Source organism: Aulonocara sp. 'chitande type north' Nkhata Bay, linkage group LG15 (genome assembly GCF_057382095.1).
Source record: "Aulonocara sp. 'chitande type north' Nkhata Bay isolate Kocher_YH1m ecotype deep benthic linkage group LG15, A_spYH_male_GT1.1, whole genome shotgun sequence".
In the NCBI taxonomy this organism is placed as follows: Eukaryota; Metazoa; Chordata; class Actinopteri; order Cichliformes; family Cichlidae; genus Aulonocara; species Aulonocara sp. 'chitande type north' Nkhata Bay.
Window position 1 is genome coordinate 43,090,672 of NC_141358.1, and position 24,869 is coordinate 43,115,540.

Sequence of the window (24,869 nt, forward strand, 5' to 3'; positions counted from 1 at the left end):
TGTGTCTGCAGACTGCCAGGACAGGATGGATCTGTTAAGGAGGAAAAGATGGACAGACAGCTTTGATAATACTTTGATTTACCCAGAATTCATTTAATGAAAATATTGTTTTCAAAGTGGGATTGTGCTGCTTTCAGTGGGAAAGGTTTACAGCTCTTCTAAATAAAAAAATGTAGCTACAATATGTTCATGAACCTGAAGTTTGCAAGTATCAGCATCAAATCATGAATGTGAAACTCATGGTGTTTCATGTGTCCTGATGCTCAGTCATCCAAGTAAACAAATGCCAAAAATGCTCATCTGGACATAGTGTTTTCTGGGACATGGTGTTTTCTGGGGCATGGTGTTTTCTGGGACATGGTGTTTTCTGGGGCATGGTGTTTTCTGGGACATGGTGTTTTCTGGGGCATGGTGTTTTCTGGGACATGGTGTTTTCTGGGGCATGGTGTTTCACACAAATATAAATAAAATAAACACGCTGTCCAACACATCTGTAGCTGCTGCTGTCACACATGCTCGGTGACAGCAGCAGTGTGTTATACCTTCTTGGTCTTCTTGACCTTTGAAGCCTGTCACCAAATTCCAGCAGATTCTTCACCAGGACCCTTTGTGATAGTTCAACCCAGGAGCGTCAGGTAAATGACGCTCCTGGGTTGTGTGAAATCCCAGAAATAAACCTTAGACAAAGTGAATCTGTGAACTAAGGTGTAGGTCTGTTAGGTTATGTTGCGGTGATCCTCGATTTGGGGGATTTGTGTTCATACTGGAGTGCAAAATTAAAACCAATAGAAGATGGACAAGAAACTTTCAAAGCCATCATGTGCTCAGTTTAGAAAAAATAAAAAAGAAGAGAAGGAGAAACGAGCAAAAGATGCAGGTAAGCAGATGTGTGATTGGATAATGGCAGGTCATCCTGAAACAATCAGAATCAGAATACTTTATTAATCCCTAAGGAAATTATGTGGATTACAGTTGCTCCAAGAAGAAATGGTAAAAATAGTAACAGTAACAGACTAAACTCCAAACATTATGTTACAGATTTTTAATATTAATTAGTCACTGTCAGTTGTTGATATGTCCTGTTCTCATTGTATGATGAATTATGATGGCTGTTTGCATTCAAATCACACTCTTTCTCTCTTCATGTGTGTGTTTCTCTGGTGAAATTCAGTCTGGTTCCGACAACAGTTTTATGTTAATGTACAATCCTTAATATGTTTTATGTGTGTGTGTGGAGGGGGGGGCAGAGGGAGTGTTCGCCCGGGGTGCCAAACAGGCTAGGACCGCCACTGGCCCTGACAAGCTCAGCTGAAGCTCTTCTTCTCAGTTTCTCTGGCAGACATTCATAAATGTCTCTGAGCTTCACCAAAGGCTGATGGCTGGGTTTTGGCGCCCTCTCATGTCAGAAGCTCAGAATGCATGACTAAAGCTGTGACTGGCTGGGAATCGTTAGTCGGAGATTAAATAAATCATGAAGCTCTGGCAAGCAGCTGATGTCACACTCTGCTGGCTGCGGATTGGTCCACAGGCAGCAGGTGATTAGCAGGTGTGCTGACACCTGAAACCTTCATCCATCAGCAGCTTCACTTTGTGTCTTCAGCAGCCAATGCTTGGGTTTCAACTGGGACAGAGTGAACGGAGGTGAGTCTGTGTCTACTTAGACTCTACTGTCTCTGTCTGTCTTTGTTTCTATGGTTCTCACTGACAAACTCTCTTCCTCCTCCTCATGGATGAGACAAGAGTCCACCACAGTCCAGAGTATCTGTGCTGATCCAGGAGCAGGGTTAGCCTAGAAAACAAAGAACGCTAAAGTCTGACTCAGTTACCATGGTCACTGACCTGCTTCCTGTCTACTCCTCCTGCTGAGCCCAAAGTCTGATCCTCGGTTTATTCTGGTGCTGAAATCATGAGAGCATTTAAAGATCTGCGCTCGTTCCTTGATGAGTTCCTGACCGAGTGTCACTGTTTTTGTTTCATAATCTATAACTAATGTGAGATTGCCTACTGGTGGTGGTCAGAGGGCCCGGTGGCGCCAGTGTCCGGCAGCCTCACCTCTGTCAGTGCGCCCCAGGGTGGCTGTGGCTACAATGTAGCTGCCATCACCAGTGTGTGAATGTGTGCGTGAATGGGTGGATGACAGGTTGTGTAAAGCGCTTTGGGGTCCTTAGGGACTAGAAAAGCGCTATACAAATACAGGCCATTTACCATTTACCATTCACTCTGACCTCACATCTCCATAAACACCACGACACAGCAGAGCAGCATGAACTCTGTGCTTTCTATTCACAGCATGTGCAGTACAGTTTTGCAGTAATCCAGTGAGGATGATCAGAGAGGAAACATGGAAGACAGCAGTGTTAGAACTCATCTGTTTAAGTATTGTGATGATATTTGAACGATCAAAACTTTAGTAGTTTGAGTTCTGCAGAGTTTCCTTGCCTGCTCGGTGGCACTGATGATTCTCACATCTCCACCCATCTGAAACACAAGTTTGTTTGCTCTGTTTTTATTTATTTATTTCTATCCCCCCAGTGCACAAATATAACTGAACCTCTGTAACACAGTAACCACATACCTGTAATCTGATTACTGATGGATGTAATGTGAATACTTTGGAACAGCCTTTTAGTTAGAGGTTAGTAAGTCTGAGTCTCTGTGAACTTCATAAAACATAAATTCATACATGAATGACTTAAAGTATTATTCATGAAACTAAACAAACAGTCAGCACTTTAAAACACACTGAAGTTACTAAAGTTTCTTTTCTCTGTTGAATTAAACTGTAACTTTAATCGTGATCAATCATTAATCACTGGCAATAATCATGTTCTGAATGAAACACAAAGAGCTGCTCACTGATCAACAATGAGCTTATTCTGTGTTTCAGACTCATCATGGATCCAGACTCCATCGGTAAGATCGCCTCACTGTTCAGTGAAACCTGAAACCCGCTGAGCTCAGGTTCAACTACATGTTTAAAAAACAAAAGCCTGTGTGTGAGGAGATGACAGCAAACAGAAAGCAAATAGAGACAGAATAGAAATATGTCTGTTCTTTGTTCTGTTCGTTAAGATCAACATCCTGAAAGTAAAGTGTCACACTGTCTTCAATTATGTATTCAGAGCAGGGTGTTTGTGTAAGATGATCCCTGAGTGCTGCCTGACAGGTGAGCCTGAGTTCAGGGAGGATGGAGGAGCTCTGATAGCAGTCTGAATGAGATCCTTTGACAGTGCTGATGGTCACCATAAGACTCAAACATTTTCACTACAAACGGCTTACTTTCATGTATTTGTACACACAAATACATGTTGTTGTTATTTTTGTTTTTTTCCTTGTTTGTTTGTTTGTTTTGTTTTTGCTTTGTTTTATTATTTGCTTTGAGCCCTGTGTACAGGAGCTGCATGCAAAAAGATCTTTTGTTAAAAGGGTTGGTGTAATAAGCAAATGCTTCAGCCAGTACCTTTTGATTAGCCTTGTCTCGTGCTTTCTTGCTTTGTGGTAGATCTTTGTTCTGGCTTCACTGAGATATTTGAATGCTAATCAATCAAATCAAATCAATCAATCAAACAAACAATACATATATGTACAAAGAGTAAGAAGAAAATGAAGCCTGATGTACATGAACCTGAGCATTGACACAGAGACGATGAAGTTCACACAAATGTTTATGTTCACCAGCGTTTCCAGATGTTTATGTTCCCCAGTGTTTCCAGATGTTTGCTTCCTGTTTATCAGAGAGTTTCAATCAAATCTGTCCATCGGGCTACAGAACTGCCATGAAGCTCCAGGCTCTGCAGAGACTCTGTTGCTGTGGGTAACAGTGCACTGAGTGTATTCTCTGTACCACATGTACTGCAGTATATGTACTGTACTCTGTGTAGTAAATGTACTGCAGTATATGTATAGTACTCTGTGTAGCACATGTACTGCAGTACATGTGCTACACAGAGTACTATACATATACTGCAGTACACTTAATGTACTCTGTGTAGCACTGCGTGTACTCTTGTACAGTCAGATGTTCAGCTCTAACACTGACCCTGAGACATACTTGCCAACCTTGAGACCTGAGAATTAGGGAGACATTCCATAAAGGGGGGAGGTTAGGTATACATATACAGAAAACTTGAATTTCACAGTGTTTACTTATTTAAAATTGTATTTAAAGTAAGTTATTACTGTCCCCCAGCCGGGGCTGTCCAAATTCAGAGGCTGCATCCACCTGAGAACCCGGCCTTCATGGTCTAAGTGGGCCGGGTACCCTGAAAGCCAGGTAGGCCAGAAGTGAGCGACTGTGCCGGTCTAGCCCTCAAAAATATGTCACGAGCTTTCTCAGTGGAGTGAAACTCTGCCTTCTGCTCCTTGCTACCTAAATATAACCGGACGCTGACATAACTTCTCGACCATCTCACGCTTCTTTTTCATCAGTTTTCTGTTTGACGTTTATTCAGCTGTGTGAAAACCCTGAGAGGAACCCTCCCGAGGGATTAATACAGTTTTATTTAATCTAATCTAATAACTTTAATCTCAGCCAAACCGATTTACTCAGGAACAAATAAAACACTGAAAAAAGTCAAACAATAACATTTTTAGGTTATCTGTGTGCCTTATATATCACGTTTAACCTGAGTAGCCAAAGACCGCTGGGGTTTGAAAACGATCTGCCGGGAGTTTACTGTTCTCGCCGGCTTAGATATTTGAAATTTACACAGCTACATTCTCGCCTGAAAATATGCTAAAAGTTTATTTTGCAACCCAGAAAGAGTAATAAGAGTAATGTTAAAACTAAGTAGCTGCCGCCATTGGTGGGATGGCTGTAGCTCAGGTGGTAGAGCAGGTCATCCACTGATTGGAAGGTTGGTGGTTCGATTCCTGGCTTCCCCTAGTCTATGTGCCAAATATCCTTGGGCAAGATATTAACCCCAAATTGCTCTCCGATGCATCCATCGGAGTATGAATGTGTGTGAATGTTAGCTATGAAGCACTTAGAAAGATGTGCTTGTGTGAATGCACTAGTTGTGTAAAGCGCTTTGAGTGCTCAGATGAGTAGAAAAGCGCTATGTAAGCCGGTCCATTTACCATTTTTGGAAACTGGAATTGGCTGGGCCGCGCTATGAATTCAGGGATATGGTTTTTCATTTTTGTTTTCATTTTGTTTTGGTGGAAAATCAGGAGAAATTCGGGAGAATGGTGGCTCCGGGAGATTTTCGGGAGGGGCACTGAAATTCGGGATTCTCCCAGTAAAATCGGGAGGGTTGGCACGTATGCCCTGAGAGTCAGCTGACTTCATGAGCTCACCTCTGACCTGTACATGTTCAGATGTTACGGTGACATCGCTGTCTGTTTCTAGTGGACACCGTGTTGGTGCGACACGTCACAGCGGCTCTCCACTCGGGGGGTGGAGCTCAGAGTGACGTCGCAATGAGCAGACAGGAAGTGACCTGCGCTCTGAACAGGATGTTCCACAGCGCATCACAGGACGTGCCATTTCATGTGACTGCAGCAGCTACCGAGGAGACATGCAGTCTGATGTTCAGGTTGTTTGACCGGTCAGTGTACTCACAGTATCACATTACTTGTAGTGCTCATAGTACTAACAGGACTGCACCCAGTCAGAGTAACAATCTGTGTGCGTGTGTGCGCGTGTGTGTGCGTGTGCGTGTGTGTGTGCTGCAGCAGTCAGTCCGATGAAGTTTCAGCTCGCTCTCTTCAAACTGCTCTTATCGCTCTGTCCTCAGATAACCTGCTGCTAAAGTACAGAGGTGAGGACAATACACTGCTCTATAACAGGCCTTCACAATAAAATGCACAGCACTTCACAATAAAATGTACAGCCCTTCACAATAAAATGCACAGCCCTGTAGAATAAAGCTCGGGTGTTTTCAGGTCTGCTGCAGGTCTCGACAACCCCTTCAGGATCCATCAGCAAGCCTGGACTCAGGTGTTTGCTGATGGACCTCATCCAGGTAAAAAGCTCACACTACATTTCCCAACATGCCTCTGCTGCTGCTCTCTGTAACGTGTGTTTTCAGGTTCCTGCGGCAGTTCAGGAGGAAGTCGTGTTTGATGATTTGGAGGCGGCGGTTCAGTCGTGTTTTAAAGGGGTGAGAACACAAACGCACACCTGGCTGTGATTGGCCATCGTCATGGTTAACATGTTATGTGTGTTTATAGGTGTTGACCCCAACGGTGAGCAAGCATCATCTGTTGTCATGGCTGCAGAGTGAGCCATGCCTGTTGCTATGGTTATCCACTCTGTACCGGCTGTCAGCCAGTCAGAGCGTCCAGCACAATGTTCGCTGTCACATCTGTAAGACCCGCCCCTTCACTGGGCTCAGGTGATGTACATTTTAAACTGGAAACTGGGTAAACCCGGTCCAGATGTGTGACGAAGATTTACCTGTGTATTCAGGTATCGATGTATGAAGTGTGTGAACGTCCATGTGTGTCAGAGCTGCTTCCTGACTGACCGCCAGACCAGGAAACACAAAACCCACCATCCAGTGCTCGAGTTCTGCAAGCAGGTAAGAACACACGTAACCGGAAGCACAGGGAACAGAACAGGTATCAAGAAGCACAGGGAACAGAACAGGTATCAGGAAGCTCAGGGAACAGAACAGGTATCAGGGGGCACAGGTAAGAACTCATTTAACAGTACAGGTAAGAGGAACAGGTGACAGGAGACAAAGGTAACAGGAGTAATAGGTGAAAGCCTGACAGGTAAGAGGACGCAGAGAGGAAGCGAGGGGTAAATCCCCACAGGTGCACATGGAGGGGTAACGCTTGTAGAAGACGTAATAACCTGTTCAGTTCAGTTGTCATTCTATACCAGCCCACCTGGAGAGAGTCTCTAACCTCGTTGGTGCGCAGTGCTCATCACGCCTTGCTGCCACGGCGACACACTCAGAGAGAAGCTAATTGGAAGAGGGTCCTAATGTGGGAGGAGCCAAGCGAGACGGAGAACAGGTGTGAAAATAACACTTTCATAATACGACCCCCCTCGTTAGGTATCTTATTATAATTACATTTCTTTTCCCCTCAGAGCACCACCTGCTTCTGATGCCTCAACACGATTGGCTGGCTCGTCTCACAGCCCATCCTCTGAGAGGGGTGTTTCACATGCCGCCTCAGAGGCTCCTCCTCCTCACTGCTCTTCTTCGTGTAAATCTCTGCAGACGAATGAGGACACGTCCAGTCAGCAGGTGACGTGATGAACTCACTGTGTACTGTGATGTCATAAAAATTATGTAATAGCAACAGTCATGTGACTGTGTGTGTTTGGCGTTGAAGACAGTGGCGTTGCTGACAGACGTGAAGAACCTACAGAGGGACCGATGGTGAGAACAAAGAAAAACAGAGCCAGATGGTTTTATCAGCCTCGTGTTTATGTTTGTTTGTTTCTTTTTATCTTGTTTTGTTTTAGTTTGCTACCTTATGTTGTTTGTTTGTTTGTTTTTCCCCATCAGGCTGTTGGAGCAGGAGCTCCAAACGTTTCGGCTCACTGTCCAATCCGAGCAGGGCATCCTGGAGGAAAGGTGCTCTGAGATGGAAGTTACTGTGGAAACATTGACGCGGTACAATGCTCAACTGCAGGGCATGCTCACACAGGTGAGTGGATGTGGGCGGAGTGATTGGCTGATGACTGCTGAGGTGCCTTCTATTAGTTGTAGCTGAAAATGTTGTTCTTCAGGCTCTGAACAAGATGGAGGCTCAACAACACGCCAGCAACATGCCAAACAGTGCCAACACGGAGAACACAGAAAGAGGAACCATCACGCCAACTTCTGACACTCTGAAAAGCACAGAAGAAGAAACAGAGGAGGAAGAGGAGATAGAGGATGAGTGGAGCCAGGAAGAACTTCAAACTCAAACATCTCCCACAATCCACCAGGGCTCACCTCCCTCACCTGATGGAGACTGTGAGGAGTCTGCAGGTCGCATGTCTCCACATCATCCAGTAGAGCTACAGCATGGCCCTGAGGAGGCGGAGCTACAAGGAGAACGAAACAGTCTGTCTGAAGAAGAGGAGGAACATGGGCCACGTAGTTCAGAGACGCTGCTGCAGGGGACTGTAGAACGACTGAAGGCTGCGCTGGAGACACACAGGTGGACTCAGACAGGTGAGGCACAGACAGGTGACTGAGACTGCAGAAGGAAACGGAAATGACTGCCTAAGGTCAGACTCACCTATCAGGTGAGCACACACCTGACAGTCAGTACCTGTAACAGTCAGTGCATCATTTACACCTGCTGCATATCCTTTCCAGCTCAGTCTCTTTGCCAAGCCAGTTAGCACAAGTCCTTTCTTCTTCATCTCTTTGATAACTTTGTCCTTCAAACACTAAAATTAATGTTACATCATGTTTCTAACTCTGTGTCCAGGTGAGAGGACGAGGGCGGAGCTTCTGCAGGCTGCTGAGCAGGTGGGAGACTCGATGCTCCACCTGGTCGACGCTATGGAAACAAACTCACCAGCTGATTCGTCCAGCTTAGAAAACTTTATTTAAACATTAAATAAATGCACAGATACAAAAAGTATCAAAGTTCACCTGTAGAAAAGTTACCAAAACATAACGTGTTTCTATGGAGACGTGAAGCTGCCAGGATCATCATCAAGTCGTCATGTTTCATGTGATGTTTTACAAACATGAATTTAAATAAAACATGAAATTTCTTTTGTCATATTTTTTTAACATTTCATCCGAATTTTGTTTACACACAATAAATAAAATCCATTCATAATTTTTATTCCAATGCTTCCCAAATAAAACTTTAAAATAATTAAATTAAAACAATAAAAGCTCTTCAAAATGGACAGATTAAACTTTATATTTAGATTTTTAACTTTAAAAATTAACATTTTAAAACAATCAGATTTGAAAACATCATTATGGCCAAAACAAACCTGGCATTTAAAACACACCTGGACAGGCAAGTCGTACTACAAACACAGTAAAAATGATAAATGGATTCAGTTTTCATTTTAAAATTGGCACCAGCAGGCTTCCATACACTTCTAACAGCCTAATTAAAGGCTACATTATCCAAGAATAACTGATCAATAACCCATCAATAACCAGCACCATCAGGTTTCATGAAAAATAAGACTTCATTTTGAAAATCAGCTATCGCCGCGACCTGCGGCCCCTCCTCCGGCGTGATGACAGTAAGGGGGCGGGGCCTGCAGAGATTGGGGGTTTCCTGCCAGGTCCAGCCCGGCGCAGCCCCTCCCTCCTTGGGTGAAGGGGTGTGGCCTGACCCCTGGTTTGTATCTGGGAGGGTGGAGGGAGTGCCCTCTCCCTTCTAGCCCCTCTTCTGCTCTCTGACAGCCTGTTGAGGGGCGGAGCCTGAGTTATGTCGGACTGAGCAGAGTCCCTGCTTAGCGTGCTTAGCAAAAGGCTGCTGCTGTGACCTTTGACCTCTGTGGGCGTTCTATCGGTGTTCAGGTCCGGGCTCAGACTCCTGAACAGCTGACGAACACAGGGCGGCGGTGGCCCAGAGGGGGTGGAGCCTCTGCGCCATAGGAGGCCTCTGGGTGGGTTCTTGAGGATACGGTTGGAGGCGGGGTCGTAGAACCGGACAGGAAGTCGTTTGTATTTGACCTTTAACCCCTGCTGCTCCAGCGGGCGCCGTTTCTTTCTGCAGCGTTTGTGGGTGGAGCCTAACGCTGACATGCGGTTGGGGGCGGAGCCTGATGGGGAGGAGAGTAGGTAGACCAGCGAAGTGCGTGGCTGTACAGGTGTGATGATGCTGGAGTACGACGAAGGGAGAGAACGCCACGTTGGCACAGGTGTCCTCTCAGCTGCCTCTGGATTGGCTTGTGGGTAGTCGATGGGTGGGGCCTCAGGGGATAGCTGATGCACGGCGGGAACGACCAATCGGACTGTCTGAGTGCTGTGACTGACCTTCACCACCTGCAGGAACAGTGCAGATGAGACCTTGTTCTTTTGCAGGAACTGACAGCGCTCTAAGTCACACGACTCACCTGACACCTTGATGCCAGTCTGAAGCTCCGCCTCCTTCCCCTCCTTCTTCTCATATACACATAGTCCCCCTCGTCTGGGTCCAGCAGGGGTAGCATACCTGCATCTGGCTCCACCTCCTCGGGTTCAGCATCCCCCTTCATTTTCTGGCTCCGCCTACCATACCTGAGTTTGATGACATCAGCAGAGAGAGTCATGGGTGTGATTTACGACCTGAACATGGATTACCCGCAGAATAAAAACCTCGTTTTAGTGGAAAAGTTGCGTGACAGCGACCACTTCAGCTCTTATACCTGAAGTATCTTAATCCAGGACATCTTTAACCAGGATGTTATTGGCTACTTTTACTACCTAACTCAAACTGCAAACTTAAGGAGACTCAGGCAGGTCTCTAGACTAACGTTTTGCCATGGCTGCACTGGTGCACCTAACAACAAAAGTAACAAAAGTTACGTGCACACAAATTTTTCAACCACATCGCTTAACGCCGCAGCTTTACATGTTCACTTTGTTTTTAACTGCTGTCCATACAGACAATATTGATTTGTAAGTGATTAACTAACAATCTTGTCAACACAAAGTTCTTTATTTGGAGCATATTTCTACAAGAAAGATAAGTTACCGTATTTTTCAGACCATAAGGTGCACGGGTTTATAAGGCGCATTAAGCGAAACCAAACAGTCAGATAAGTCTTTAATAAACTTTACTCAACTCATTCTTCTTGCTTCCTCTACTTCTGTATCATTGATTCATTAATGTTGAATTCTCTCAGCTGCTCTATTCCTGCGTGACTGATAAGAGTTTGAAATCCATGTCGTAAGCATGTCTCTTAACAGGAGCCATTTTGGGGTCCTTATACACACACAATACGGTAATATTATGCTGAAGCACAGTGCGTATCACTACACGAGGCTCCTGACTGTGGTAGCAGCTGTGCTCCAACAATCTATCAAGCGGTGCGGCTTCATAGCTTACCAAAGAGATGCTGAACCATTTTCACAGATCTTTGAGCGCCGTGTACATAAAATCGTTTTGTGGTCAGTAAGCACAACCAGAATTCATACATAAGGCACACTTTTGAGGAAATTAAAGGATTTTAAGTGTGCTTTATAGTCCTAAAAATACGGTGCAGAAAAAGTTCTTGTGCTTAAAGTGCTTCACTGAGCTGAAATTTAAACTTAAAATATCTTAAGATATATAAAATTAAAAGAAAGTCAAAATTAAGTGCCTCAAAGGTTTTGAACTGAACATCTCAATATCTGAACACCTTACCTTGTGCATGGGCACCTGAGAGGTCCCGACCTTGACTATCTCTGATTGGTTTGGACCACGATATGGGCATAATGTTGTCTGTTGTTGGCCACACAGAGACTTTCAGAGTTGCGGAGACTTTTTTTTTTTTTACTTGAACCTAGGATTTTTTTTTGTCGCACCTTTGAGAAATTAGGTCGCATTTGCAACCAAACTGGTCGCACTCTAGAGCCCTGTCAGGTAAGCTCAACTAGCTTTATGTAAGCTCAGCTGACTTCTTGTTTCCTGTGGATTGTAATATTGGCAGGTTCTGGCTCACCTGGCGAGGGACTCTGTGTCGAAGTAGCAGATGAAGCGCCCACGCCTGAACTGTCTCACCAGCCTCTCCACCTTCTCCTCGTCCTCCTGCTGGATCTGGGTCCAGGTCTTCCCCCTGAAGGATTCTGGGATACGCTCCGGGGCGGGCCTCACCTCCTCGATGGGTAGGGTCCAGAACCCCTCCTCCGTCCTGTCACCCGGCCCGTGGAGGGCAAAGTGCAGCTGCTGTGAGTACACTCTATCTTCCACGTCCACCTGCGTGTCCATCAGATGGCAGAGGTCCCGCCCCTCCGCCTGACTCACCTGCGCAGGTGTGTCACTGAGAGTTCGCGCTCGTTGCAAAACCACCTGCAAGGTGACATCAGTGATCAGTGTCTGCGCTTGTCAGGACACGCCCAATTCTTCCCTGGACCCACAGGTACCTGCACAGGCGAGTCCCAGTCTTCACTCGGTGTTTCCATGGAAACAGGGAGGCTTAGCTGGAAGCTGTCTGTATCATCTTGGCAGGAAATGGCGGCATAACAGCACCTTTGAATCACCTGCGGGTGGAACAGAGAGACTGGTTGACAGGAAGTCCACCTGGGAACCATCAGTGTACTGGAACAGGAACTAACCTCCTCGATGGTCTGGTCCAGAGGGTCCGTGTGGCCTGAGGAGAATGCATCCTCTCTGTGGGCCTCCCTCCTCTCCCTCTGCCAGGTGAGCCAGGGCCTCTCACCTGGACCAGGCCTGTGGTCTGTGGGGGTCAGGTGGGGTTGGGGGCCATGGCCTGGACCTCCAGGGCGCTGCGAGGAGGACGAGGACTCACTGGTTTTCCTCCTGTTCGTCTTCCTATGGGCTTTCCTATGGACAGGGGGCGGAGTCTCCAACTGAGAGGCCGGCGCTCTGCGGTAAGGAGAGTGGGTGTGATCAATGATGCCTTCGTCCTGCTCTCTTATAGGTACAGACAGCCTCTCCTGGCCCACTCTGTCGCCTGACTGGCTGCAGGCATCATCTTCTTCCATCGGACGGGCTGGGTGACAGGAAGCGTCATCAGAGCTGGGCAGGCATTCCCGGGTACCTTGAGACTGGCTGTTGTCGGACAAACGGACTTCATCGAGCTCCGCTTTTGGCAATGGGGGGGTGGAAACTGATGGGAGGTCAGTGTGAGACGGCCTGAGGCGGACAAACAATTGGACAGGTAAATAAACAGGTTTGTTTGAGTTGTCAGAGGTCTGCGCTATGAAACCCTGAAGCTACCTGTCCTATCCAGGTAACTTCAGGGGTGACTGTGGATTTACAATGAAGGTAGTTCACTTATTACTGGGGTGTCTACCTCCTAAGTCTTGTGTGATTAGCTGTCTCAGGGTGCAGACTGTTGTAAACTCTAACTTCCAGGGATCCATAAGAAACAGGATTTATTAAGTTTCATGTAGCTAGAGGTTAGCAGGGAGTTAAAAGAAGTCCCATAAATGAAGACAGAAAACTAAACAGCAGTGACGTTTGTAGGGTGACTGAAGGTGGACCACCTTCAGTCACCCTAGGTCAGGGGCCCCCAACTCCCCCCAGTTTTTAGATGTGTCCGTGATCCAACACAGCTGATTCAAATGGCTGAATTACCTCCTCAACATGTCTTGCAGTTCTCCAGAGGCCTGGTAATGAACTAATCATTTGATTCAGCTGTGTAGACCCAGGGTGGGATCTAAAACCTGCAGGACACCGGCCCTCAAGGTATATTGGTGTTCTACCTACAGCTATGGTAATATAAACACATTAGCACAGTGAAGCTGGACGACACAGCTAACTTTCCCCCCTCAATAAAAGTTTATGTGAGAGTTCCTGATGGGCAAATGCAAATGAAAAGATACTGAGAACAGCCCAAACTTCATCTGAGATCATCCATCAGCAACATGAGGTTAGTCACTGTGTGGTCTGTCCTGATGCTCAGCTTCATGTACACGTTCAAATCTTTGTTAGCCTCAGAGTGACTCTTTTCTCATCCACTAGAACAGGGGTCGGCAACCCTAGGCACGCGTGCCACAGTTGGCACGCGAAGGGTTAACTGATGGCACGGCCATAGCTGGACTGGCCATCGGTGACCCGATGATTATTTTTTAATTTTTTTTTGTAACGGTATAAACAATGAAAGGTGGTGGATTGGCCAGATGCTGGCCGGTGTGTAAAAATAACTCAGTTGTTTGGTGGTGGCATCGCGGAGCTTCCACAGATTCAGTAAAATTAACAAGTGGTGGAGGCCAGCACGTGGATGAGGGCGATCGGAGGCAGGACGAGGAGAGACCCGAGGCGGCCGCCGGTGTTCCAGATCAACTGGCGTTTAGATCAACTGGCGTTTAGATCAACTGGCGTTGGTCGAACAGATGTGTGGCAGACTTGCGTTTCAGGAGCTGCTACCTACAGACCAGCAAAAAAACGCCAAATGTGTCATCTGTGACACTTGTGAGGTTATCTCAAACACACTCAGTCAGTCTTGATGCTGTTGAACAACAAAATGTTTAAAAATGTGGCGAGTTTACCTGGTGATATCCTCATGCGCGACGCGATCGCGAAAACAGCAAACAAGTAACACCACGCCGATGTCGTTCACAGGACAGCAAGAGTAAACGATCAGGAGACTCTAGTCGTCGTTATCGTTCCGCTCGCACGTTGTATTTCTCCGGTTTCAGCGTTTTTGCTTCACAACTAAAGCGTGCAGTTTACTTTGTGTGCACCAACATGGACTCGAATCAACCAGTGCCACCTCTGGCCAAGTGCCACAGCCTACAGCCAGATCAACATGTGACACACATCTGCACCACGTTTGAATTCGTGTCATGCACAACACATTTGTACCGTTCAATTGTCTCTGTTTGTGCGTCATGCAAATAAACCTTTGAAATGAATGAAATGATATCATGTTTGTATTATCAGCATACATTTGTACAAAATGCCAAATTATATACACAAAGTCATAAGAATCACCACCCTTGTTCATCATGATATCAATACTTTTGCCCATCAGAAAAATGTCGTGAACAAATACATGACACACTAATATTTCACCAGCGTCAGGTGAACTGACCTTCAGGTAAGAAGTTATGACCTGCAGTCTATCTGGTCAGATATAAACCAAGTTCAGGTGGAGTTTATTTTCCTTATACTGACTTTTTAAAGTCAGTTACAATAACTCGTACTGCTACCAGCTAGCATGACGGAGTTTCTATACAGCTGGGTGGGTGCTATGATGTTACTGATGTTGAACTTTATTTAATTCATAAGGTTAGTTAGTATAGTTGCCAACCGTCCCGTAAAAAGACGGAATCCTCCCGCAAAATATTACGCGTTTCATGTTGAGCTGAGAGGGGACGCAGTTTGTCCCGGACTTCAGCTAGAATGAAAAAAGACACAAAGGTGGAGTTATTCTGTCTTTGCTGCACAGCTGCCTCTTCAGCTGTATCCCAATTCAGGGTCTGCAGCCTTAAAGGCCGCACTTTAAGGCTGATTACGTCACAGCGACACGACGAAGGCTGTCCCAATTCAAAGGCTGCTCGAAATGCAGCCCTCAAATGCGTCCTTCATTTCCCTGAATTTTAAGGATGTGGCGGTGTAGACTTCGTGGCCCAACATATCCCAGAATGCATAGCGCGGCGGTGGGTGTGGATAATTTTGCCGAAAATAAACGGCGGATGAGGGGCGCCCGAAGAGTAAACTTTAAGTAAGTGCTGAATATGACGTCACTTCTTTATGTGCAAATGTTTAATAACGAAGAACATTAAACATTACTGTTGGCCACGTGTTGGCAAAATTATGTGATATGACGTTTGTACTAACTTGGTTTTAAAGCCTTTACTTTAAAATATACGCCGTTCAATAGCTGAGCTTAATCTTACAGAGAATGATCAAAGCTCATGTAGAAACAAACAAATGAACAAAAGATTTTCTCCTTCATTTCTGTCAAACAAAGCTGTATGACACGTTTCCAGCTGTTAGTATCATGGTTGCTAGGCAACCTGGGCAGTGCGACGGAGGCTAGACCGTCCCATTTCACAAGCCTCGCACTTCCGGCCTTAGCGGTCTTTGAGTACGCGGCCCTTGAGGATCGTTAAGGCTGCAGACCCTGAACTGGGATACAGCCTTCTCCTCTCATTCTCTCTCCTGTTGCTACTTTAATCATGAAACTGATCAATGATCAGCTGATCGGCTTTTCTCTCTTGTTTGTTTATCGCCCACTTTGCGCCAGAAAGAGGAAACCAGCAGATGTCGCGGTAAACAACAACAGCACTTTTAAGCTTGATCAGCTGTTGTTAGAATTTATTTAATATTAATTTCTAGTATCAGCTGATGTTTGCTGGAGCCACAGCTGTAAAGCTGCTGGTCATGATGTCGGTTTGGATATGTGGTGAGAGGGAAACATGAAGATGAAACCAGGAGACGTCCTTACTGGATCATCAGAGCTGAACAGGTGATGGAGAAACAGGTTTACCTTTTAGGTGACATGAATGAGTTGAAGTTATGAACTGTTTCTGAGAGACAAATAACACCAGGATCCTTTTCTAAGCAGCTGACAGCTGGTAACTGTGCAGGGGCGGATCTAGCAAAGTGTTGCCAGGGGGGCAGGTAGGGCATTAACAGGGAGAGGGGGGCACAAAGAAATACTTCCTTATTGTCATTTAAAATGTCTGGTTGTTATTAAATAATTATCTGAAGCTTACAACCAAAGTTTTTATCTGATGTAAAATGTATAGAAATCATACATATACCAACAAGACTGTACATCACTGTCACCACAGCGTTTGTTTTCATTCAAAGGCTTTATGGCTTTAATACCTGGTGGGCCAGTCTTTAGTCAAAATGCCCGGGCTGCTAAAAATAACTTACTGGTGAGAGGGACGTTGTTAGCTTTCCACATTCTGACATTTCAAAAGCTTCAGGAGCTTTCTGCTCAGCACAGCATCAGCACCACGGAGATACATGGATACATCCGTAGACTCGAGACACAATGCATTTTTGGGACTTTCAGGTGTTTGGACCAATGTTTTATTTTCTGATCAAACCAGAAATCTTTAATGAGCAGCTGGATTTGTCTCACATTAACTGGCTGAGGTAATGCCAGTTAATGCAACATCGAAGCAGCTGGAATCCACAGCTGTGCGTGTTCATGGAGCTGCATGTTCACCTGCTGGACATCACTACCTGACAAGTTTAACTGTCTTCAGAACATTGCAGAGGCCTTATTGACAGTATTTGGCTCTACATATCTGTGTGAGCAGATTTTCTCTCACATGAGTGTCCTCAGGTAGCCTCTGAATGCTGGACACTCAGAGACCTGTGCCTGGGAGACCAGAGATCACACTAACATGTGTGTCTCTGTATTAACAGACATGCCATATTGGCTTAGTTTTCTTATCATTCTTGTGAGGAGACCATATATAGCATTTGTATTTTCTGTTGTACAGTCCATTTGCTGTTATGGAGTTCTTGTTATGGATAAAAAGTGTCTTTTTTTGTTTCAAAATAGCTGATAACTATTCGCTGATAGCTGCCAACATCTGCGAACAAAAATAATTCTATAAAGTGGTTCTACAGGGTGGGCCATTTATATGGATACACCGTAATAACATGGGAATGGTTGGTGATATTAAAGTCCTGTTTCTGGCACATTAGTATATGTGAGGGGGCAAACTCCTCAAGATGGGTGGTGACCATGGTGGCCATTTAGAAGTCGGCCATCAATGGCGTGTTATGTTACGTTACGTTGAAACCAAGCACACCATTGTTTTTCTTGTGACATTACCAATAAGTCTGATGTGTCACATGGCCCTCTTCCTATCCGGTTGTTCAGTGATGACGCGACGAATCCTACTTCCGGGTCTAAAGTAGTCTGCGTTTAATATGGCTTTTGTGTTGTTAACATGTTTAATGTTATGTATTTTCTTCTATTTGATCTCAAAAAGCTCCTAAAACAGTCAGTGATCCCTGTTGACCTCCCTCGGCTTTTATTACCGCTAATCATTTATTTAAGCTCAGTTTTTAAAACCTTAGGATGTAACTACAGCCCAGCCCATGCAGCAGTATATGAATGACTAACCTCGTATTGTGGATGGATTATCTCAGTTGTTCTCCTGGCTGAAGTTTGGTCCTTTTACAGCATCCTGCCATGCGATTACATTTGTTTCTGACCACCGAGAAAACTCACGTTAACTTTTATGAGTGGAAAAAAAAAGTTAGCTTGTTTATATTATGCTAACATAGCTATGTCGCTAGTGGTCACGTAGCACATCATTATATACCAGCTAGCCCAACTTCAGTAACCCTACAAACGTCACTGCTGTTTAGTTTTCTGTCTTCATTTATGCTGGAAGTGATAACAGAGCTGTACGTTTGAATTTGTTTCCAAAACCCTGCAGTCAGGACATGCTATATTGTATTTAGATAGAAGCTAGCGAGCTAACTCCCTGCTAACTTCTAACTCCGTTAAATGTCATAAATTCCATTTTCATGGATGCCTGGATGTTAAACTCAATTGTTACACCTGGTAGAGCATAACGCTGATCATTTTATTAAAGATGAAAGACTTTAGACAGTTTTTCAACTCTCAGTAATGCCACAGTGATCGTTTGATATATGGACCTGCAGCGGAGTTTAGACCCAGACACGGCTAGTGACGTCAGACTGAACAACCGGATTGAAAAAACAAAAGTTGTATCCACGATGGCCGACTTCTAAATGGCCACCATGGTCACCACCCATCTTGAGGAGTTTGCCCCCCTCACATATACTAATGTGCCACAAACAGGACTTTAATATCACCAACCATTCCCATGTTGTTACGGTGTATCCGTATAAATGGCCCACCCTGTATATAGTGTGTAACTGTTAATATAGAGCGTTATTAAGTTGATTGCTAATGCAATCATATGGCACACTGACCTCTGAGGAAATTTTAAATGGCACTCGCCATCAGAAAGGTTGCCTACCCCTGCGCTAGAATATTTGGTGTCTGGCAAACCAGTCACAAAGCTCTGGCCACTGTTACCAGGGTCCCATGTTACCAGGGTAACAGCGGACAGATGATAAAAGGAGAGGAGAGGGAAGGTGAGACTGAAAATACAGAAAAACAAACATATTTCAGTCATCCAAGAGAGATCCCATATACCACATAATAACCACAGTGAGTTTCTACTACTGGAGCCACTGTGGAGTTTTTCCCTCCGTTTACCTCAGCTGTCTATGTGAGAAGCCCCCACCTTTATTTACTCTGGAACAGGCTGAAAACGATGTGAGTCAGAGAAGCTCACTGCTGACAGCGATACTGAGGCTATCCTGAAATTTTCCGTGGGTAAGTGTTTTGCTCACTTAATCCCGTTAGCTGTTTTTAGTTTGCATTAATGAATTTGTCTTTGAAGTAGATCTAAGTTTGTTGGACAAAGTTGTAGGATGTGAGGAAGTAATCAAACTGAGGGAAAGCGTAATTTTTAGGACACTCGAGCCTAACAGGAGGTGGCCTAATGTTAGCTTATAACAGCTCTTTTTGTTTAGCCGGCTCGCTGTCACGGAGACAGGACGGTCACATGTCTAATCAGCTGACAGTGACAGTACTGGTGTGCAATCATAGACATTAATTCTCAGAATATTTCACTGGTAGGGTTTTAATCCTCTGATAGTGTCATGTTTGTAGCAGGTGACACTCACGGGGATCGTGTTCTGTCACATGGTGCCAGTTTCGCCCCTTTCATGTGAACACACAGGTTAAGACTGTCACAGGTGCATCTATGTGGGTTACCTGGGGTCGTCGTAGCGATGTGGGTGGTGCTGCAGAACGTCCTCGAGGAAGCGCTCCAGCAGAGTCAGTCTGTTTCTGCCGCTTGCTGAGGTGGACCCTGAGCCTCTGGAGGACGCCCGGACTGAATCCAGGTGTCTGAGACTGGACAGGTGCTGGAAAAGACACACAACGTGATCAGAGTCACATGACCTAAGGGCACGTTCAGGTTCTCCTGTGACGTGTGTGCATACCTGGTCCAGGTTCCTGTACAGGACTCTGCAGTAACCACAGTAACCCTGTCTGCTGGGCTGACACCTGGATGGGCCAGGCTGAGGCTCCGCCCACATCCTGTCACACAAACAACACATGTGACCACACCTATCTCACCTATCTCTGATACAGAAGCTGAACGCTCCTGCACAGGTACACTCACCTGCTGGTAGGCTCAGCCTTCCTCTGGTCATCTGAAAGAAACACACAGTGTGAGACAGATATCACCTGTGTGTGTGTGTGTGTGTGTGTGTGTGTGTGTGTGTGTGTGTGTGTGTTCTACCTTCATCAGAGGAGTCGGACATCCTGACTGGAGATCTGAAAACAAACAGGTGAGAGTCACACCTGTAGCTGTCAGCACACACGCAGGTAGATAGATAGATGGCGGCGTGTACGGGCGCAGCGGCGTCAGAGTGGAAGTTGTGTGTGTTTGTGAGGGACTATGTGAAACATCTGGTGTGTGTGTCTGGTTTCAGTACTCACCTGGAGGACGTGCAGTCAGTGACCTCTCTCTCCAGTCACAGTGCTCCATGCTGTAACCAGTGGTAAGGTGAGTGTGTCCATGAGCCTGGAGCTACAAACGGGAAGTGATTGATTATGGGTCAGAAGTCAGCGGAACACACTGGCCTGTCTGATCATGAGACAGGAAGCCTCTGATTGGTCCAGGTAAACCTGCAGCACAGACAGTCCATTATGCAGCCAGGTTGGAAACACCTGAGGGTGCTTATTTATCGCATCATACACACTCACAGCTCAGTAATGTGACTGGCTGTGTGAGGACGGGGCTTGTACAGCCCTAGTGAGGGTTTGTGATGTCACAGCTCACAGGTAATATGGCTGTTGAGTTGGAATTATTAAGGTTAAAGGCAGAGGTGGGACCAAGTCATTGTTTTGCAAGTCTCAAGTAAGTCTCAAGTCTTTATCGTCAAGTCTCAAGTAATGTCAGGCAAGTCAGAGTCGAGTCTCAAGTCACTGGTGTAAAAGTCCGAGTCAAGTCACAAGTCTGAAACTTTGAATTTCAAGTCCTTTCGAGTCTTTAAAAAAAACAAACGAAAAAATAATGTTGCAGTTATGCTAAATGTAAATATTAGATCATGTAATTTTAAAATCTGTGTTTTTCTCAACACATACAAAATAGTGAACTTAGAAAATATACACAAATTGTGAAATTGCACCTCTTTAAAATGCAGCTCAATTAAACCTAGCTCCAAGAATAATTTTCACCGACAGTTCTGAGATACGCTGCATGTTATTCTTGGATGCGGTTGTAGGACCAGCTTTAAAATCGCATGACAAAAATATCATACACATTAAAAAAACTGTATCACCAACGTAGCCTGGAAAACATTTGCTAGTTAGATGAAGTCAGCTATCTCATCTTAGCATATTTATATGCATATTTATAATCATACGGTTCTTGGAGTGAGTGCATACACTCATGAAGTTTAGTAACTTCCGGTCACTGCAACAAGCCCAGGTACAGTTTACCGACGGATGGGTACAGGGACCATGAAATGCACCGTGTAGAAAGTAAAGACCATCGTACGTATCATAAGTTTACCAGTCTCACAAATCGTCTTCATAAATACACATTCGTTAACCGTTTATTAATATAGCCTTTGAGCTCAACGGTAATTAATTAGTAGTGGAAATAATTTCTGGTAGCATCACAGAAATGTAGCAGTGACAATAATACTGTATGCTGTAATCGTACTGGGCAATTAGTGAGACAAAAAACCTGTTTTATCCTGTGAATAAAAGTATATGTTTTTGTCAATGTACCATAATAACAGAAGCGAAACGCAATATTGTGTCAGGATAATTTACTATTTATGCACAATAAACACAGGAGCATAGCGCGACAATTTCTGTTCAGCGCCAGACTTGCTTGTAACCTATATCACCAGTTATGTTATGAAAATGACGCATTAACTACAACAGCAGACTGACCTTCGTGTAAATGCTTGGAGCAGACTAACCTGTGAGCTGGAGTGTTCTAGGACGTTATATTTGATCTTTGAATGGCTGCAATCCAGTCGCGTCTTTGTTACTTCGGAAACATGGCTCGAACAATTTCTCTTCCACGACGTAATCCGATAACAACCGATCTCTTTACCCGTCGGCTTCCCGTGGCTGTCATGCGACCGGCTATTGCAGTTAATAATACAACAGCTTCTTGACATTTTTGTGTTTCTTTTTATCGCTGTGTGACTGATTTTAATTGAAAGCCTGCGTGCGCTAGTACCGCTTGCCACGAGTTCCCAGAATCCTTTGCGGTTCTACCCGTGAATGACGTCACATTTTCAATCTCTATATAATATGCATGTTAAATTTTATATTTGGGGTAAAATATCAAGTCTTTTCAAGTAAACTGGTTCAAGTCCAATTCAAGTCCCAAGTCATTGGTGTAAAAGTCCAAGTCAAGTCACAAGTCTTAGAACATTTTTTCAAGTCAAGTCTAAAGTCATAAAATTAATGACTCGAGTCTGACTCGAGTCCAAGTCATGTGACTCGAGTCCACACCTCTGGTTAAAGGTCACAGAGCCTGAAACAGCTGTTTCTTAACTGTGAACACTTCTAACAGCTGCCAACAGGACAGCCCACCTGAGCTTCACGGGCCAATAGGAACACTGGTAAACCCGCCCCCTTGCAGAATGAGGTACTCCCATTGGCTGTTATTCTCTGTCACTCACTTTGGTCAGCCTGGTGTGGGCGGGGCCAGCAGCTGTTTGATTTAAAGTTAAGGAAGCATACCGTTGGCACGGGAACCATCTGACTGCACATATACAGTCAGACACACACACCAACACAGCATCAGCACCAGGGACTTACCTGGCTGCGTCACCATGGTACATGATCGGAACACCTGGTTGGGATCAGGTGATGTTCAGATTACGATCGCCTGCTGAGTCACAGCTGATCCCTGATAACTGATCATTAACGTTATCAGACGTCTTTCAGTAGAATGTCAGAGGCTCTTCACGAAGCTCTATTCATCTGCTCGGAGACGTACCTGAGGAGGCCTTTGACTCCTGCCTCGTGGTCACATGACCTGTTACACATAGGGATGGGTACCGGTGTCCGTTCTGACATAAACGGTAGTGACCAGACCGAAAAGCAGTGCACATTTCGGTGCTTTATTTCGGTGATTTTTTTCCCTGAGCTGTGATACGCTTTAGATTCTAGCCAATCATTTTACGTTTCCGAGGATAGTGGGTGGGGCCAGGTACATACGTTCTTTTAGAGCAGAGCTACAGATTAAAAATGCCCAAGGCGAAGCGGTCAAAAGTCTGGCTGTACTTCACAGCAAAAGATGCAAACTCAGCAGCCTGCAACAAGTGCTTTAAGCTGATACTGTGATACTGTCAAAGGAGGTAACACCTCGAATCTGATGAAACACCTGGCGACGCAAAGCGTTTTTTTTTAAAGCCGAGAAATGCGCCGTATTTGATAGCTTGCTGCGAGACCTCACACCGAGCACATCTACTGCGGGTGTGGTGCCTGTTATCGGACCCGGAGTTAGCAACATCCCCCAAAAACCCGAAGAGGAGAGTCCTGGCCCCTAGCCCTGCCAGTGTAGCAGAAATGATGAGGATGATGATGCAGCAGCAGCCGTTCTTCTCTGCGTGAGTAGCTTAAAGTTGTTCGTGTGTAATTTAGGTTGAGTAGGCTAACCACGTTATTACATTAATGTATGTAAGGTGAACTAGCAAACACCCTCGTAGTTACATGCGGCTGTCTTCTTGTTTGATGGCAGATACTCCCTTCACCCTGGCCAAAAAGGCTAAAATGACCAAAGAAAAAGTGGAAAACAGCTAAACATGAGAGGTCTTTGGACAAAGTTTGTTTTTTCCATTGTTTAAGCACTGCTTCCAGCCAAGAGTGATACCATATATGCCCTATAGCTGCAGAAAAGGCTAACATTGTTATCTTTTTACAAAAAAACAGCTGAACATGAGAGGTTTTTGGACCAATTTTGTGTTCTCCATTCTTTAAGCACCGGTTTGAGCACCGTTTAAGCACCGGCACTATTTCAAAAGTACCGGTTTGGCACCGGTATCGGATAAAACCTAAACGATACCCATCCCTAGTTACACACCATGTCAGCGGGGAGGAGTCCCATACATGAGCATATGTGAGTGCAGTACAGGCGATGCTGTGCTGTGATTGGTGTTTGAGTGCAGGTGTGTCTGCTAATAAAATGATTCATATGTAAATTAAACAGCCTCCTGTGTGACCTCCACTTACGCAGAGCTGCTTTACTGACTGAAGGACCGCTGCTTCAGGTTAACCCAGTGTTTAACCTGCATGCTTACATTCAATTCAATTTTATTTATATACGGTCAAATCACAACAAAAGTCGCCTCAAGGCGCTTCATAGAGAAAGGGGCGGGGCTACATCTTCTTACCAATCTAATTGTGATGTTCAGAGTTTCAGGTCAGCTGACCTTGTCACTGATTCTTTGATTTCCAGATGTTTTCAGTGAGACTTACTGATTTCATATGAACCACTGACTGAAGCTTAAACTGAGCGTCTCACTGTCACACCGCTGTGTTACTGAAACTGTTTATTATGTTGTGTGTAGATCTTTATCACCATCTGATGAAATCTCTGGTGTCTCTCATAGGGATCATTTTCTGTGGAAGATTCACATGACCCATGAAACACCTGTGATTGGTTCAACACTGCCAGCTTCACTGCTTTTATGTGACCAGCGGTTAACGCAGTGTGTTTATAACCAGCTCCCGTTTCCATGGTAACTCTGAATAAACAAGCAATTATGTCAGTTATTTGTTTGTAAACAAAAGGCGCCTTCGACTGACCACTCAGAGCCCTGCTCTCCCTGCGCTCTGATTGGCTACTGTCGCCTGAACCGAGCTCTAATTGGTTGATTCTGACTGAAACTAACTAGCCGCGTGCTAACCTCCCCTCTTAAGCCTGGCTGGTTAAACTCACGCTAACCCCGACTTAAACCGGACTCGCGGTAACCATGACGACGCCGCTCGTCATGCTGCCGGTGACGTGGCTTTACCCTCACGGCAGCTGTTAGCATTAGCACCTGGCTATGCGGTAGCATGGTTAGCCCGCTAGGTCAGGCCGAAAGAGCAGCTGAGTGGCTGTCTGCGGGCTCGGTGCATTCACGTCAGGGCGGACAGAAACCGTTTACCTTCCGCTGTTTGTTGTTCTTCTTGCTTTTGTTCAGTTTCCACAGATTTAAAAGCGCTCCGCCGTCGCGCGTTGCTACCCCCCTCTGTTTAAGTTCCGGTCCGACTCTTCTTCCACGGATCCATTCGCTGCAACACAACG

At 45.3% G+C, this 24,869-nt stretch overlaps 2 protein-coding genes across 8 annotated transcripts; one reads left to right on the forward strand and one right to left on the reverse strand.

Annotated features, from left to right (window-relative positions):
- Positions 1-1,425: 1,425 nt before the first annotated feature.
- dytn (dystrotelin) lies at positions 1,426-8,712 on the forward strand. Of its 4 annotated transcripts, none has more exons than XM_086263574.1 (15): positions 1,426-1,641; positions 2,888-2,913; positions 3,679-3,810; positions 5,351-5,549; positions 5,677-5,762; positions 5,887-5,966; positions 6,033-6,104; positions 6,175-6,338; positions 6,413-6,524; positions 6,833-6,966; positions 7,043-7,202; positions 7,291-7,337; positions 7,467-7,608; positions 7,691-8,120; positions 8,383-8,712. In XM_086263574.1, exons 1-15 carry the CDS (start codon positions 1,607-1,609, stop codon positions 8,505-8,507), a joined length of 1,944 nt encoding a protein of 647 aa, XP_086119700.1. In that variant the 5' UTR covers positions 1,426-1,606; the 3' UTR covers positions 8,508-8,712. The 4 variants fall into 4 exon arrangements, with proteins under 4 accessions (XP_086119700.1, XP_086119701.1, XP_086119702.1 ...); XM_086263575.1 differs by having other exon boundaries at positions 5,680-5,762; XM_086263576.1 differs by having other exon boundaries at positions 5,351-5,537.
- On the reverse strand, positions 8,469-24,869 carry zdbf2 (zinc finger, DBF-type containing 2). Of its 4 annotated transcripts, none has more exons than XM_086263572.1 (11): positions 22,166-24,869; positions 20,045-20,233; positions 19,845-19,879; positions 19,725-19,755; positions 19,543-19,639; positions 19,313-19,464; positions 12,168-12,708; positions 11,976-12,092; positions 11,555-11,901; positions 9,986-10,148; positions 8,469-9,914 (listed from the first exon to the last, which is right to left on the reverse strand). In XM_086263572.1, the coding sequence occupies exons 3-11, from the start codon at positions 19,864-19,866 to the stop codon at positions 9,126-9,128; spliced, it is 2,259 nt and encodes a 752-aa protein (XP_086119698.1). In that variant the 5' UTR covers positions 19,867-19,879; positions 20,045-20,233; positions 22,166-24,869; the 3' UTR covers positions 8,469-9,125. The 4 variants fall into 4 exon arrangements, with proteins under 4 accessions (XP_086119698.1, XP_086119699.1, XP_086119697.1 ...); XM_086263573.1 differs by having other exon boundaries at positions 20,045-20,135; positions 24,730-24,868; XM_086263571.1 differs by having other exon boundaries at positions 24,730-24,868.

Coding starts and splice junctions, on each gene's coding strand:
- zdbf2 (XM_086263572.1), bottom strand. CDS start 19,866: ATGTCCGACTCCTCTGATGAAG. Junction 11,902..11,975: donor ACTGGGACTCGCCTGTGCAG/GTACCTGTGGGT, acceptor GTCACCTTGCAG/GTGGTTTTGCAACGAGCGCG. Junction 10,149..11,554: donor GACACAGAGTCCCTCGCCAG/GTGAGCCAGAAC, acceptor CATCAAACTCAG/GTATGGTAGGCGGAGCCAGA.
- dytn (XM_086263574.1), top strand. CDS start 1,607: ATGCTTGGGTTTCAACTGGGACAGAGTGAACGGAG. Junction 1,642..2,887: donor CTGGGACAGAGTGAACGGAG/GTGAGTCTGTGT, acceptor TCTGTGTTTCAG/ACTCATCATGGATCCAGACT. Junction 7,203..7,290: donor AGGACACGTCCAGTCAGCAG/GTGACGTGATGA, acceptor TTGGCGTTGAAG/ACAGTGGCGTTGCTGACAGA.